The sequence below is a fragment of the Hyperolius riggenbachi genome, chromosome 3, assembly GCF_040937935.1.
Source record: "Hyperolius riggenbachi isolate aHypRig1 chromosome 3, aHypRig1.pri, whole genome shotgun sequence".
Taxonomy (NCBI): Eukaryota; Metazoa; Chordata; class Amphibia; order Anura; family Hyperoliidae; genus Hyperolius; species Hyperolius riggenbachi.
This window is the reverse complement of record NC_090648.1, coordinates 179,930,434-179,945,252: the sequence shown is the minus strand read 5'-3', so window position 1 is coordinate 179,945,252 and position 14,819 is coordinate 179,930,434. Positions and strand designations below refer to the sequence as shown.

At 44.8% G+C, this 14,819-nt stretch overlaps 1 protein-coding gene across 1 annotated transcript in view; it reads right to left on the bottom strand.

The window, feature by feature from the left end:
• FSD2 (fibronectin type III and SPRY domain containing 2) overlaps positions 1-14,819 on the bottom strand; it is a 60,450-nt gene that overhangs the window by 14,288 nt on the left and 31,343 nt on the right. The window contains exons 8-9 of the mRNA XM_068275369.1: positions 9,331-9,465; positions 7,494-7,647 (exon numbers count right to left, since the gene is read on the bottom strand). Coding sequence (XP_068131470.1) covers positions 7,494-7,647; positions 9,331-9,465 — 289 coding nt within the window. The remainder of the gene's footprint in view (positions 1-7,493; positions 7,648-9,330; positions 9,466-14,819) is intronic.

Genomic DNA, 14,819 nt, shown 5'->3' with positions numbered 1-14,819 from the left:
GCATATACCCCTGGCTACCTACTCTGGGCACATATACCCCTGGCTACCTACTCTGGGCACATATACCCCTGGCTACCTACTCTGGGCACATATACCCCTGGCTACCTACTCTGGGCACATATACTCCTGGCTACCTACTCTGGGCACATATACCCCTGGCTACCTACTCTGGGCACATATACCCCTGGCTACCTACTCTTGGCACATATACCCCTGCCTACATATACTGGGCATATACCCCTGGCTACCTACTCTGGGCACATATACCCCTGGCTACCTACTCTGGGCACATATACCCCTGGCTACCTACTCTGGGCACATATACCCCTGGCTACCTACTCTGGGCATATATACCCCTGGCTACCTACTCTGGGCACATATACCCCTGGCTACCTACTCTGGGCACATATACCCCTGCCTACATATACTGGGCATATACCCCTGGCTACCTACTCTGGGCACATATACCCCTGGCTACCTACTCTGGGCACATATACCCCTGGCTACCTACTCTGGGCACATATACCCCTGGCTACCTACTCTTGGCACATATACCCCTGCCTACATATACTGGGCATATACCCCTGGCTACCTACTCTGGGCACATATACCCCTGGCTACCTACTCAGGGCACATATACCCCTGCCTACATATACTGGCATATACCCCTGGCTACCTACTCTGGGCACATATACCCCTGGCTACCTACTCAGGGCACATATACCCCTGGCTACCTACTCTGGGCACATATTCCCCTGGCTACCTACTCTGGGCACATACCCCTGGCTACCTACTCTGGGCACATATACCCCTGCCTACATATACTGGGCATATACTCCTGGCTACCTACTCTGGGCACATATACCCCTGCCTACATATACTGGGCACATATAACCCTAACTACATATACTGGGTACATATACCCCTGGCTACATATACTGGGCATATATACCCCTGGCTACATATACTGGGCATATATACCCCTGGCTACATATACTGGGCACATATACCTCTGGCTACATATACTGGGGACACATACCCCTGCCTACATATACTGGGCACATATACCCCTGGCTACCTGTTCTGTGGACATCTCTACCCCTGGCTACCTGTTCTGGGGACATCTATACTGCTGGCCACCTATTCTGGGGACACCTATAGACCTGGGGCTACCTATTTTGGGGGAAGCACTGCTGTCAGATTGAGTGTATTTTGGGGAACTGCTGCCAGGTGAGAGGTGTCTACCATATTAAGGGGGCATTCTGCCTATTTATGTGAAATGCTGTCTATTTATGTGCCTCATGACTGCTGAATTTGTCTTGTTGGGGGCCTCATGGTTACTGAATTTGTCTTGTTGGGGGCCTCATGATTTGTTGGGGGCCTCAAGATCGCTGAATTTGTCTTGTTAGGGGCCTCATGATTGTTGAATTTGTCTTGTTAGGGGCCTCATGATTGCTGAATTTGTCTTGTTGGGGGCCTCAGGATTGCTAAATTTGTCTTGTTGGGGGCCTCATGATTGCTGAGTTGGTCATGTTGGGGGCCTCATGATTGCTGAGTTGGTCATGTTGGGGGCCTCATGATTGCTGAGTTGGTCATGTTGGGGGCCTCATGTTTACTCATGATTGCGGAATTTGTCTTGATGGGGGGGCTCATGATTGCTGAATTTGTCTTGGAACATGCTGGAAGGTACATACTGAGGGAGGGTGGGTGAGCGTGAGCCTGCTAACCTCCATGTACATTTGAAGGGGCGTGACCAAATGTGGAGCACCCATAATCACGCTCACATTTGGTCACGACCCTTCACCTTAGGGGGCGCATTAATAGTCTTTGTCCCCGGGCGCTGAAAACCCTAGCTACGCCTCTGATTGTGATACAAACTTCAATCCATCATAAAACAATACACATAACCATGACATTTAAAACCACAAAAAAAAGCCTGACCACATAAGCTGCCACAGGTCCCAGAAGCAGATATACCATATATGGTTTTCAGACACCAATTAGAGCCAAAGACAAATCCCAAAACCTCCTTTGGTACATAAAAGATAGGCCAGAAGAAGCTAGGCTGGCAGGCAAGTGCACAGTTCAGTCACACAATTCAGAGGTCTTTATACTGAGTTTTATCATGGGAGACGTTTCCACATCTTATCAATAAATTATCTTTTCTGCCCCCAAGTAAGAAAAACAGTACGAAAAACAAGCTGCAAAAAATTACTACTTTTTATTACATTTTCACTTGCTACGTGCAGAAAAGACAATTTGTAGATAAATATAAAATTTTAGTTGGAATTTTGCTTTGAACCTGAATAAACTGATGGGATAAACAATTGTATCCATAGATAAAATCCTAAACAGAACATTTTTTAATGGCCTGAAATTTAAGTTTGAAGTTGCCCTCTCTTATACTATTGCCATCCTTTGACTTAACTCAGCTCCTTTTCAGATAAATGATGACCTATGAACATATTATTTCTATCCTTACTATCTTAAAGGGACACTTAAGCCAGAAATAAAAAAATCAGTTTTACTTTCCTGGGGCTTCTACCAGCCTCCTCCAGCTGTCCTGTGCCCTGGCAGTCACTCATGAAGCCTCCGGGCCCCTGCCACCAGCTAGTTTCGTTTTCACTGACAGGTCCGACAGGCCTGGCCACGCACATTTTTCTTTGCGCTCCCGTCCGCAATAGCATTCTGCGTCTTATGCAGGACGCTATTGAGGACGGGAACATGAAGAAGGATACGCATGGCCAGGCTTGCGCAGGCACAGAAAGCCCGGTGACTCCCTGTCAGCGAAAACGAAACTAGCTGGCAGCGGGGGACCGGAGGCTCCGTAAGTGGCTGCAAGGCAGTGGCGTCCCTACCATAGGGCGCAGGGGGGCGTGGCGCACCGGGTGTCAGACACCCAGGGGGGTGTCGCCACGACCCCCCACCGCAGCACAGCAGGAGGGGGAAGCAGGGCTAGAAGGAGGGGCTGTGGAGGCAGCGGTGGGGAGGGGGGACATATCCCCCCCTCCCTCACCTGGGACCTCTCCTTCTGCCTCTCTCTCCCCCTCCAGAATAGCGGCGACAAGTGCGGGGCGGCCGGAGGCTTATGGACAATTACTCACCCGATTTCCGCGTTCCAAGCGTGGAGCGCAGCGTCATGACGTTACAGGTCTCCGTCTTCAATGCCGTCCACTGTGCTTCCTGATTAGCGGAAGCACAGTGGGCGGCATTGGAGGCGGAGACCTGTAACGTCATGACGCTTGGATCGCGGAGATTAGGTGAGTAATTCTCTGTACGCCTTTGGCCGCCCCGCACTTGTCGCCGCTATTCTAGAGGGGGAGAAAGAGGCAGAAGGAGGGGTCCCAGGTGAGGGACCCCTCCACAGCCCCACCATCTAGCCCTGCTTCCCACTCCTGGGGCACCTACACTGGGGGCAACTATACTAGCTTACTGGGGGCAACTATACTAGCTTACTGGGGGCAACTGTGCTAGCTTACTGGGGGCAACTGTATTAGCTTACTGGGGGCAACTATATTAGCTTACTGGGGGCAACTATACATATTGGGGGCAACTATACTAGCTTACTGGGGGCAACTATACTAGCTTACTGGGGGCAACTATACATATTGGTGGCAACTATACTAGCTTACTGGGGGCAACTATACTAGCTTACTGGGGGCAACCATACTAGCTTACTGGGGGCAACTATACTAGCTTACTGGGGGCAACTATACTAGCCATACTGGGGGCAACTATACTAGCCATACTGGGGGCAACTATACTAGCTTACTGGGGGCAACTATACTAGCTATACTGGGGACAACTATACTTACTGGGGGCAACTATATTAGCTATACTGGGGGCAACTAAACTATACTAGCTATACTGGGGTCAACTAAACTATACTAGCTATACTGGGGGCAACTATACTGGCTGGGGCAACTATACTAGCTATACTGGCTGGGGCAACTATACTAGCTATACTGGGGGCAGCTATCCTGGCTGGGGGCAACTATACTAGCTATACTGGCTGGGGGCAACTATACTAACTGTACAGGCTGGGGGCAACTATACTAGCTATACTGTCTGGGGGCAACTATACTAGCTATACTGGCTGGGGGCGACCATACTAGCTATACTGGGGCAACTATACTAACTATACTGGGGCAACTATACTAACTTCATTGGGGGCAACTATACTAGCTATACTGAGGGCAACTGTACTAGCTATACTGGGGGCAACTATACTAGCTATACTGGGGCAACTATATTACCTACACTAAGGGCAACTATACTAGCTATATTGGAGGCAACTATACTAGCTATACTGGGGCAATGGCAGCGCCATTCTCCAAGCACCCCTAGAGCACCCCCCAGCGTGAACTGACTTTCGGCGTCTAATAGACGCCGTGTCAGTTCACTGACAGCAGCAGCCCACAGCTGCGGCAGAGCAGGGCTACAGTAAAATAGCGTCTGAAGCCCTGCTCTGGAGACTTTGAGTCTGCAGTGCAGGGCTTCGGGCGCCATTTTCCCATAGCCCTGCTCTAAGCCCGGGAGTTTCAGTTGCTGGCTGGCTGCAGAGGATTGTGTGAGCTGCGCCGGACGGAGGCCGGGACAAGAGGTCTGCTGCTGCTTCAGGTGAGTAAATGTTTTTTTTTTATTTTATATTAGCAGGTGTATCGACTGTTCTGGCCAGGTCTGCTACATGATTGAAGTGTTTTCTGGCCAGGTTGGCCACATGATTGCATGTATTTTCTGGTCAAATCTTCCACATGATTGCATGTATTTTCTGGTCAGGTCTGCCACATGATTGCACGTATTTTCTGGTCAAATCTTCCACATAATTGCATGTATTTTCTGGTCAAATCTTTCACATGCTTGCATGTATTTTCTGGCCAGGTCTGCTACATGATTGAAGTGTTTTCTGGCCACGTCTGCCTCATGATTGCATGTATTTTCAGGTCAAATCTTCCACATGATTGCATGTATTTTCTGGTCAAATCTGCCGACATGATTGCATGTATTTTCTGGCCAGGTCTGCTACATGATTGAAGTGTTTTCTGGCCAGGTTTGCTACGTGATTGTATGCATTTTCTGGTCAGGTCTGCTACATGATTGAAGTGGTTTCTGGCCAGGTCTGCCACGATTGCATGTATTTTCTGGTCAAATCTTGCACATGATTGCATGTATTTTCTGGGCAAATCTGCCGCCATGATTGCATGTATTTTCTAGGCAAATCTACCGCCATGATTGCATTTATTTTCTGGGCAAATCTACTCACTTTACGTGTATTTCTTGAGAAAACCTGCACAATTTTGTGAATTTTCTGGAAAAAAGCTCACCAAAACTTGGGCCCACTGTCTTTGCGTTGCACTTTTAAAGGGAACCCGAGGTGAGAATAATATTGAGGCTGCCATATTTATCTCCTTTTAAGCAATGCCAGCTGCCTGGCTGCCGTGCTGGTCCTCTGCCTCTAATTCTTTCAACCATAGATCCTGAACAAGCATGCAGCAAGTCAGGGGTTTCTGACAATATTGTCAGAACTGACGAGATTAGTTGCATGCTTGTTTCTGTTGTAATTCAGTTCACTACTGCAGCCAAATAGATCAGCAGGGCTCCCTATTGTTTAAAAGGAAATAAATATGGCAGCCTCCATATCACTCTCATCCCGGGTTCACTTTAAATTAGTTAGCTCTGCCCTCATCTTGTCATGGCCATGCCCATTTTTCACCGCAGTGCGCTTCGCGCACCGCAGGTTATAGCCACACCCATTTTTTTTTCTTGGGGGGGGGGTGTCTTTTAATACCCAGCACCGGGTGTCAAAGGCCCTAGGTACGCCACTGCTGCAGGGGCATGGGACGGCTGCAGGGGGCTGGTAGAAGCCCTGGGCAAGTAAAACTGATTTTTTAATCCTGGCTTTAACCAGTGAAGTGTGGTCCGGTGTTAGTCGAGGAGCAGAAATGCAGACATCAAACCAAAAAACCTTGATTCCGGTGATACCTTTAATGACTAAATGTACATAGTTTATTGCAAGCTTTCAAAACGTTAAGTTTCTTCTTCAGGCATTATACAGAACTAGATCAGAACTGTACAGTTCTGATCCAGTTCTGTATAATGCCTGAAGAAGAAACGTAGCGTTTAGAAAGCTTGCAATAAACCATGTACAGTTAGTCAGTAAAGGTATCACCGGAATTAACGTTTGTTGGTTTGATGTCTGCATATCTTAAGCAGTGGTGATCTAAACACACCGGTGGAGGCACCCTAGGAGTAATACTATACAGACTATGACTTTAGGGTAGAGATGTCTTCTTACCATTTTAAAAGGACAAACTAAATTTTAATGGAAAAGTATCTATTTATGCACATAATACAATGCGTTTCATGGGCCCTGGTACACTACCTCAGGTCAATAAAAGTGCATTGAAAGCAATTGGTCATGAGCATGAGCACCTCTGATAACAATCCAGTTATCACCAATGGTAAATCACCAGATTGGACCGATGCAGGTCACTTTGGTGCCAGGACAGCGCCGTGTAGCGCCTGATCATGGTGCTGCTATAGCTGCAATGCTATAGTCAGTGCCTGTGTAACTTTAATACCATAGCCGGACCCCAAATTATGTGTCACCCCAAGTTGCTATGAGTCAGAGGGGGAATAGTATTTTATGCTGCTGGAATTTTCAGGCAGCCTGGACCCAACTGACCAGTGGCATACCAATATGTACCCAGAGTGAACTCTTCATTCACTAGCACAGCACCGCTGGCAATTAATTGACCTGCTACTCTGTTGCTATCTGAACAATGTCGACTTCACCCCTTCTCTGGAATCCCCTCCCACAACACATCCGTCACTCACCAACCTTTGTTACTTTTAAACGTTCTCTAAAAACTCATTTGTTCCGACAAGCATATGTGCTACCCTAGGCCACTTCCCTTTGTTCTAAGACCAAATTGCACTCCTACTAGGTATCCTAAAACACACAGCCTCTATATATTTGCTGCATACTACCCCTCCTCCTGTTTCTCCCCATTCCCATTAGATTGTAAGCTCGCAAGGGCAGGGCTCTCTCCCCCTTTTGTGTCTTGGAAATCATTATACATTTTATTCATCATGTTACTTTTATCACTGTCATTACCACTTCTGTATTTTGTATTCTGTATGCTGTATCATTTTTGTATTTTGTCACGAATTATGTATCTTGTATATTAGTGTACACCATCTGTATTATGTACCCCATGTTTGTTTCTTACTTTGTACAGCGCCAAAGAATATGTTGGCGCTTTATAAATCAATCATAATAATAATAATAATTAAGCCACTAGTAACAGAGCAAGACTTGGCTCCATAGCTAATGGGATTGAATTCTGCTAATTCCACATTGCCAATCCTGTTGCGGAGGAGGGAGTTGCCCCTATGACATCGACTTTGTGCCTTCAGTAAAGACTGACATATTTTATACTACACTTTGTTCGATATTAGTACTCTGCACAATGCTTGAAGGGTGTACTTACTCAGAGATGGAGCTGTCCTCTGCTCCATGTGCAGCTTTGTGTATTTCCACTGTGTAGGAGTCAACAGGGTTGATAGTCCCGGATTCCCAGTAGATGAACGCTGCATTCTCACAACTCAGACACTCCTTGCTCTTAATGATGGGTGGAGCTGGAGCTAGTGAAATATACGGTGCACCAATCATTAGCTTTTCATGTCTTTCACATATGCATGAGACTCTCTACTACAACTATCTTAAAATACCTACTATCGTTATCTTCCATTCTTCCAGCTTAGTGTAATAGAGCGGTACAAAGAAGAATTGTTCAGAGTTTACAAATTACTTTTTCTTCTCCCAAACTAATGCTACGTACACACTTGCGATAACGATCGTTCGCTAGGAACGATAATTGAAAGACGAACGATACGGCAACGATAGGAATGCAACGATGGGATGCAGCGATCATCATACACATTTTAACGATCGTTCTCGCAGAAAAGAACGATCATAAGGAAATGTTGCGTACATATTTCTATAAAATTAAATAAAACACACTAACATGGAGTTACAATAGATACAAATATATGATTGTTAACTTGAAAACAAAGTTTAATTGAAATGAGCAATGTAACAATTTTTACCTCCGCGCTACAAAGGAAGTACTGAAGCTGGGCATTGGCCCTTGTAACGATCGTTCTCGGCCGATTGTCTGTACACACTATAGTTTTGTAATGATGGTCGGTAGATACGATCCGTCAGGTCGGATATTTCCATCTTCCCGATGTCGTTCGTGTTAATGATCGTTGGGTAAAGTTTTTTCCCCGATTGTCGGCGGAACGATCGTTGATTAGCTGTTCCAAACGACCATAGTCGCCAGTGTGTACGCAGCATAAGTCAGAGGTTGCAGTTGTAGGAATGGCATGTGGTTTTCCTGCATGCAGAACTGCGTCAGATGTGAAAGCCCATGTTAAGCAATGGGTTGGGTCACATTTAGTGCAGTTCCTGCATGAGGGGAAAAAGCTTGCTGTCTGCACTACTTTTAAGCAATTCCCACTGCCAACAGTCAGCTACTGTCAACTAACTGTAGGCTAACGCTGCAGAAAACACGCACTAAAAAAGGCAAAATTGTCTGTGTGACCCTTGTATAAAGTATACGAACATGGTACAGGACATGAGGGGCTCTTTAAAAGAGGGGCTTCAAAGCCTCCCCTTTTCCATCAATAAAAGTAACAGCAATAAAAACAATACTCAGATTTCAGGCTCTGTGAATGTGGCTGTTCCTGGAGTCAGGGTTGCATCTATTCTACAGATCAGACTTGAAGGGGGCTAGCACAGTCTGAGACTGTGTGAGAAGACTGCAGCCTACAACACAGACAGTCAGAGGAGCAGGATGTGGCCAGAATACAGGCATTTTACAAGGTGCTTATTTGTCATTTGCTAAGTGAAGAGCTTTAACATAGACATAAACAAGCTCTGTAATTAAGTGCCTACACAGATCTAAGAAAAAAAAGAGCATTTTAGCCTGAACTGGGATTAATAGTTTTCTATTTGTCTTTAAATGGAAAAACAACACTTACAAAGCTGTGTTTGAAGCATTCTTTACTTTAAACAAATCATAGGTGTAATCCTGTCTTCACAGTCTAAATAAATGCCAACCAACAGCTGTAAATGTTAAAAGCCGCAATAGAAAGCGAATAAATTGTTTGTAAAAAGGAATTCAAACCATACATAATCTGCAGAACAACGCAAATGGAAGGAAATGACTCCATGCCACCCAGTACTTATCCTTGTATGCATTTGTTTATAATTATAGTGTATTAGGAGTTTGGTTTGTGGTTATCATGCAGCTGTTCTATTACCTGTTACATACACAGCATTTTCACTTGCTGGGCTCTCTCCACTGGCATTTATTCCAATGACCCACAGTTCATACTGTGTGTTTGGCATCAGGTTTGTTACTGTGCAGTAAGTTTCTTTGGATCTGATCATGAACTCTGTAAATACAAAGACATGGCTGGTTTAGATGTTATCTGCATGGTAACCCACTGTACAAATCTTCTGTTGGCTGCACCAAGACCACCATAAGGTTCCCTGTATAGGTCTGCCTACTGGCATGCCTCAAGCAGACAATACCACCATTGACAACTAGTTAAACAGCTATGTAAAAGATCAAAGCAGAAATGTAACTGAGCTAATTTCAGACCATGACACTACTAGACTGGTGGCATGGCATAACTTCAATAATACGGCTACCTTCACTGTGCCGGCACCATGACTGTACATATTGCAGCTGCACTAGTAAATGCTCTTTTTTTAAAAGCAAATAGTGACATTTTTTGCTGGTTGCTTAACTGCTTCTGGACCGTGCTGATTGAAATCTACGCCCTGCTTGGGAGCTGTTATCCCTGCCAGGGCATAGATTGCAATCATCCCCGCTGCACGCTACAGCTGATCGCAACGCAGCCCACTCACCCTGCTGTTGGTATGACAGCAGGGCTCCCTAAGCCGGTTAGGAGCCAATTTCAATGGCCCCTGACCCTGTGATCACTGTGAGCCAATCACATTGGCTCACACTGATCACAGGGTCACATCATAAGCTGCTAGAATGTCGACTTTTTGCAGAATGCTAAAAAACACGCCAAATTAATTCTAATATGTAGTGTTGGTGGTCGATTTCGAAACATCCTTCCCGAATTCAACGGAACATCCTACTGCAGTACCATTGAGCACTGAACCTGCGGACAGGGTCCGTTCACTAACTTGCACTTCATGGTGTGTTTCACATGACTCTGTTACTTCCTCCCTTTGGCTTTGGAACCGAGTCATCCATGCAACAGCAAGAAACTAAATTCATTAATAAAGTCTGTCACAAAATGTCCGTTTTCAATACCTGTCAGCAAAGTTACTGATGGTGTCCCACCTGACAAATGACATTTATATTGCACTTGAGTCCTGGCGGACTCAAAGCACTTGAGCTGCAGCCACTAAGCCACTAAGGCACGCTCAGTAGGCAGTAGCAGTGTTATGCCTCATACACACGGGCTACAACTGTCACCGCAACCATGTGGCACGCGAGTGTTGCGGCGACAGGTCGCCCATGTGTATTCTGCCGAATCTGTGTCCCTCTGTGCGCCGTGTGTACGGCTGTTGCACACAGGGACCTGGTGACAAGCTGTCGCTGTTTTTTTTTTTTTTTTTTTTTTTTTTTATGGCTCTTGCCCCACAGCGGTGGCTCGTGTGTATGAGCCTACAGGGAATCTTGTTTACGGTCTCCCTACTGAATTGGTGCTGGCTTACTGAACAAGAAGAGACGAAATTTTAACCCAGGTCTCCTGTGTCAATGACCCACCGTTCATTACATTATCCAGCCACCAGCTGTGTGCAAAGAAATAACTGACTTAAGCTAAATACACACGAGCTACATTTGTAGCTGTCGCTAGCACACGGGAGCATGTGCGCGACAGCTCGGCGACAGCTCGTCGCCAAGTCCCTCTGCCCGTACCCCGTGTGTATGAGCCATAACACATGCTCTCAGGAGGAATAATCCAAGTGAAGACAGGGGTTCCTGTCCTTATTGGGAATACTCATAACATATGACAAGTTGTCTGAAAATGAAGTTTCAGTTTTGAAACATTTATATTGAGGATTTTATTCTGCTGCTAATACATACATTTTTATAAGGGTAGCAGAAATTTGAAATGATAGTATTCCTTTAATGCTGGCTTACTGGCTTTAAAGTGAACCCGAGGTGAAAATAAATGATGAAGTAAACTATTATATTTATCCTACTACTCCTAAAATGACTTTTTTAAAAGTATGCCAGGGTTTTCTTTTATATTTAAATATTTACAAGGTAGGTTGAATGTTTTACTGTCTCTAATCAGTTGCAGCCTATTAAGTATCCCAGAGTTAGCAAAAAGTCAATATGTATTTTATCTCTCCCTGCCCTCAGAAGTTGTATTCTGCCAGGAAAACTTTTATGGCTGTAATTTGCTTATTTGTGAGGTTCACTATATTCCTGACAAGGTTCTGGCAAGAGAAAAGCTGTCACTTATATGCCTAGAAAGTAACACTTTCAGGCAGCAAAATAAATCAAGTAAAACAGCCTGGTTATTAATATGTTTTCTACTGTACACACACAGGTTTATCTCATCATGTCACATACCGCCTCGGGTACACTTTAAACTCTAACAAAGTGAATGTCTAGTGCAACATTATTTGTTTGTGGATCTTGTTTCAAAGTAAGCGAACTAGTTAAAGCCTGGGAAATCGTGTTATTTATATAAATTAGTATTACTCATTATCCAAATACGTAATAATAGTGACAAACATGCACTATGTGGTCGAGCTGCAGGTTAAATCCCCCTCAGTGAATTGAGCTGAGAACAGCAGAACCCCATGATTACTGCTGATGAGATATGTGGGCTGTGCTTGGAATATGTGCTGACTGCTTGTGGAGATATCATTACATGGAGGTTATAAAAAGAATCTATTTACGTGTAAAATCTGACTCATGTCTCACTTCTTTAGTCTACAGAAACAATTGTGCCCCAAAATACTTTAAGAAAGGAGCACTAAGAAAGTAAAAGCTAACACGCACTATTAGACGTCTTCAACAGATTAGACCTTCAAATAAAAATAAAAATATTGAATCAAAAATCTGCATAAATCTAGGGCCTTCTTGATCTTGATCCTTTAGATTGTAAGCTCGCAAGGGCAGGGCTCTCACCCTTTTGTGTCATGGAATGTTATTAATTCAATTGCTTGCACACTGTTAGAAATTTATACATTTTAGTCATCCTGTTAAATCAAGTTGTAATCAGCAGTGCTGTATCTTGTATCAGTGTTCATATTTCATGTATATCATTGTCTGTATCATTATGTATCCCTTGTTTGTTTTCTTACATTGTACAGCGCCACGGAATATGTTGGCGCTTTATAAATAAATAAATAATAATAATAATCAATGTTTGTTCAAGATCTTTATCTTTCATTGATCGTGCACACGGGGAGGTGCAGTGGTAGTGACAGGACATTGACGTTTGCATAGCCTTGATGACCACACATGGTATAGTGGGAGGAAATGACCACACATGTTATGTTATAGAAAATTATAACATGCTGACCACGCCTTACAGAGGAGGGAATGGTTGCATTACAACTGCACTTGTTATGGGTGAGAGGAACGGAGGTATTGTGGGCACCATTGTTATGGATTTATAGAGGGGAAATGGGGATGTCCCTGTTGAGGGTGGAAAGGAAGCTGCTCTTGTTTGGGTAGGGAAAATTTGCAACAGCACTTGCTATGGGGGTTATGGAGTCCGTGCATTTTATGGAACAAGAGGTATATGGTGACAGAACTTATTTTGGGTTGGCCAGTCATGAGGAGGAGTGGGATCATGGTAGCTGTACTTATCATAGGAGGGGAATGGTGGCTGTGCATGCTATGTTGGAGAATGGCTTCACAGAGGCCACACTTGTAATGATGGTGGTGGAGGAAGGGGGGAGGGATGAGGGAATGGGAGGAAGAGGCGTTATGCTGGCTGCACCTGTTCTGGAAGGAAGGAGAATGGTGGCTGCACTTGTTATACAGGGTGGGCCATTTATATGGATACACCTTAATAAAATGGGAATGGTTAGTGATATTATCTTTCTGTTTGTGGCACATTAGTGTATGTGAGGGGGAAAACTTTTCAAGATGGGTGGTGACCATGGTGGCCATTTTGAAATCGGCCATTTTGAATCCAACTTTTGTTTTTTTTCAATAGGAAGAGGGTCATGTGACACACCAAACTTATTGGGAATTTCAGAAGAAGAACAATGGTGTGCTTGGTTGTAACGTAACTTTATTATTTACAAGTTTCTGACCACTTATAAAATATGTTCAATGTGCTGCCCATTGTGTTGGATTGTCAATGCAACCCTCTTCTCCCACTCTTCACACACTGATAGCAATACCGCAGGAGAAATGCTAGCACAGGCTTCCAGTATCCGTAGTTTCAGGTGCTGCACATCTCATATCTTCACAGCATAGATAATTGCCTTCAGATGACCCCAAAGATAAAAGTCTAGGGGGGACAGATCGGGAGACCTTGGGGGCCATTCAAATGGCCCACGATGACCAATCCACTTCCCAGGAAACTGTTCATCTAGGAATGCTCGGACCTGACACCCATAATGTGGTGGTGCACCATCTTGCTGGAAAAATTCAGGGAACGTGCCAGCTTCAGTGCATAAAGAGGGAAACATCATCATGTAGCAATTTTGCATATCCAGTGGCCTTGAGGTTACCATTAATGAAGAATGGCCCCACTATCTTTGTACCCCATATACCACACCATACCATCATTTTTTTTGTTCCAACAGTCTTGGAGGGATCTATCCAATGTGCGTTAGTGTCAGACCAATAGTGGTGGTTTTGTTTGTTAACTTCACCATTCGCATAAAAGTTTGCCTCATCACTGAACAAAATCTTCTGCGTAAACTGAGGGTCCTGTTCAAATGCTTGTTTTGCTTATTCTGCAAATTCAGTGCACCGATCTGGTTCATCCTCATTGAGATGCTGCAGTAGCTGGAGTTTGTAAGGGTGCCATTTGTGAGTAGCTAATATCTGCCGAAGGGGTGTTCGACTAATGCCATATCCAGTGGCCTTGAGGTTACCATTGATGAAGAATGGCCCCACTATCTTTGTACCCCATATACCACAATTTTTTTTTGTTCCAACAGTCTTGGAGGGATCTATCCAATGTGCGTTAGTGTCAGACCAATAGTGGTGGTTTTGTTTGTTAACTTCACCATTTGCATAAAAGTTTGCCTCATCACTGAACAAAATCTTCTGCGTAAACTGAGGGTCCTGTTCAAACTTTTGTTTTGCTTATTCTGCAAATTCAGTGCGCCGATCTGGTTCATCCTCATTGAGATGCTGCAGTAGCTGGAGTTTGTAACGGTGCCATTTGTGAGTAGCTAATATCTGCCGAAGGGGTGTTCAACTAATGCCACTCTCCAGTGACATGTGGCGAGTGCTACGCTGTGGGCTCTTGCTGAATGAAGCTAGGACAGCCACTGATGTTTCTTCATTAGTGAAAGATTTCATGCTTCCACATTTTGGCAAATCCAACACTGAACCAGTTTCACGAAACTTAGCAAGCAGTTTGCTAACTGTAGCATGGGGGATGCTAATTCTCTGTTTGATGACCTCCAATCTGGATTCCGCCCTAGCCATTGAACCAAAACTGCCCTACTTAAAGTAACCAATGACCAGGGCCGGATTTAGGGGCAGGCGTCCAAGGCCGGGGACTAGGGCGACAGAATCTGCCTCATTCTGAGGGGCGGGTGACAGGTTAACTGC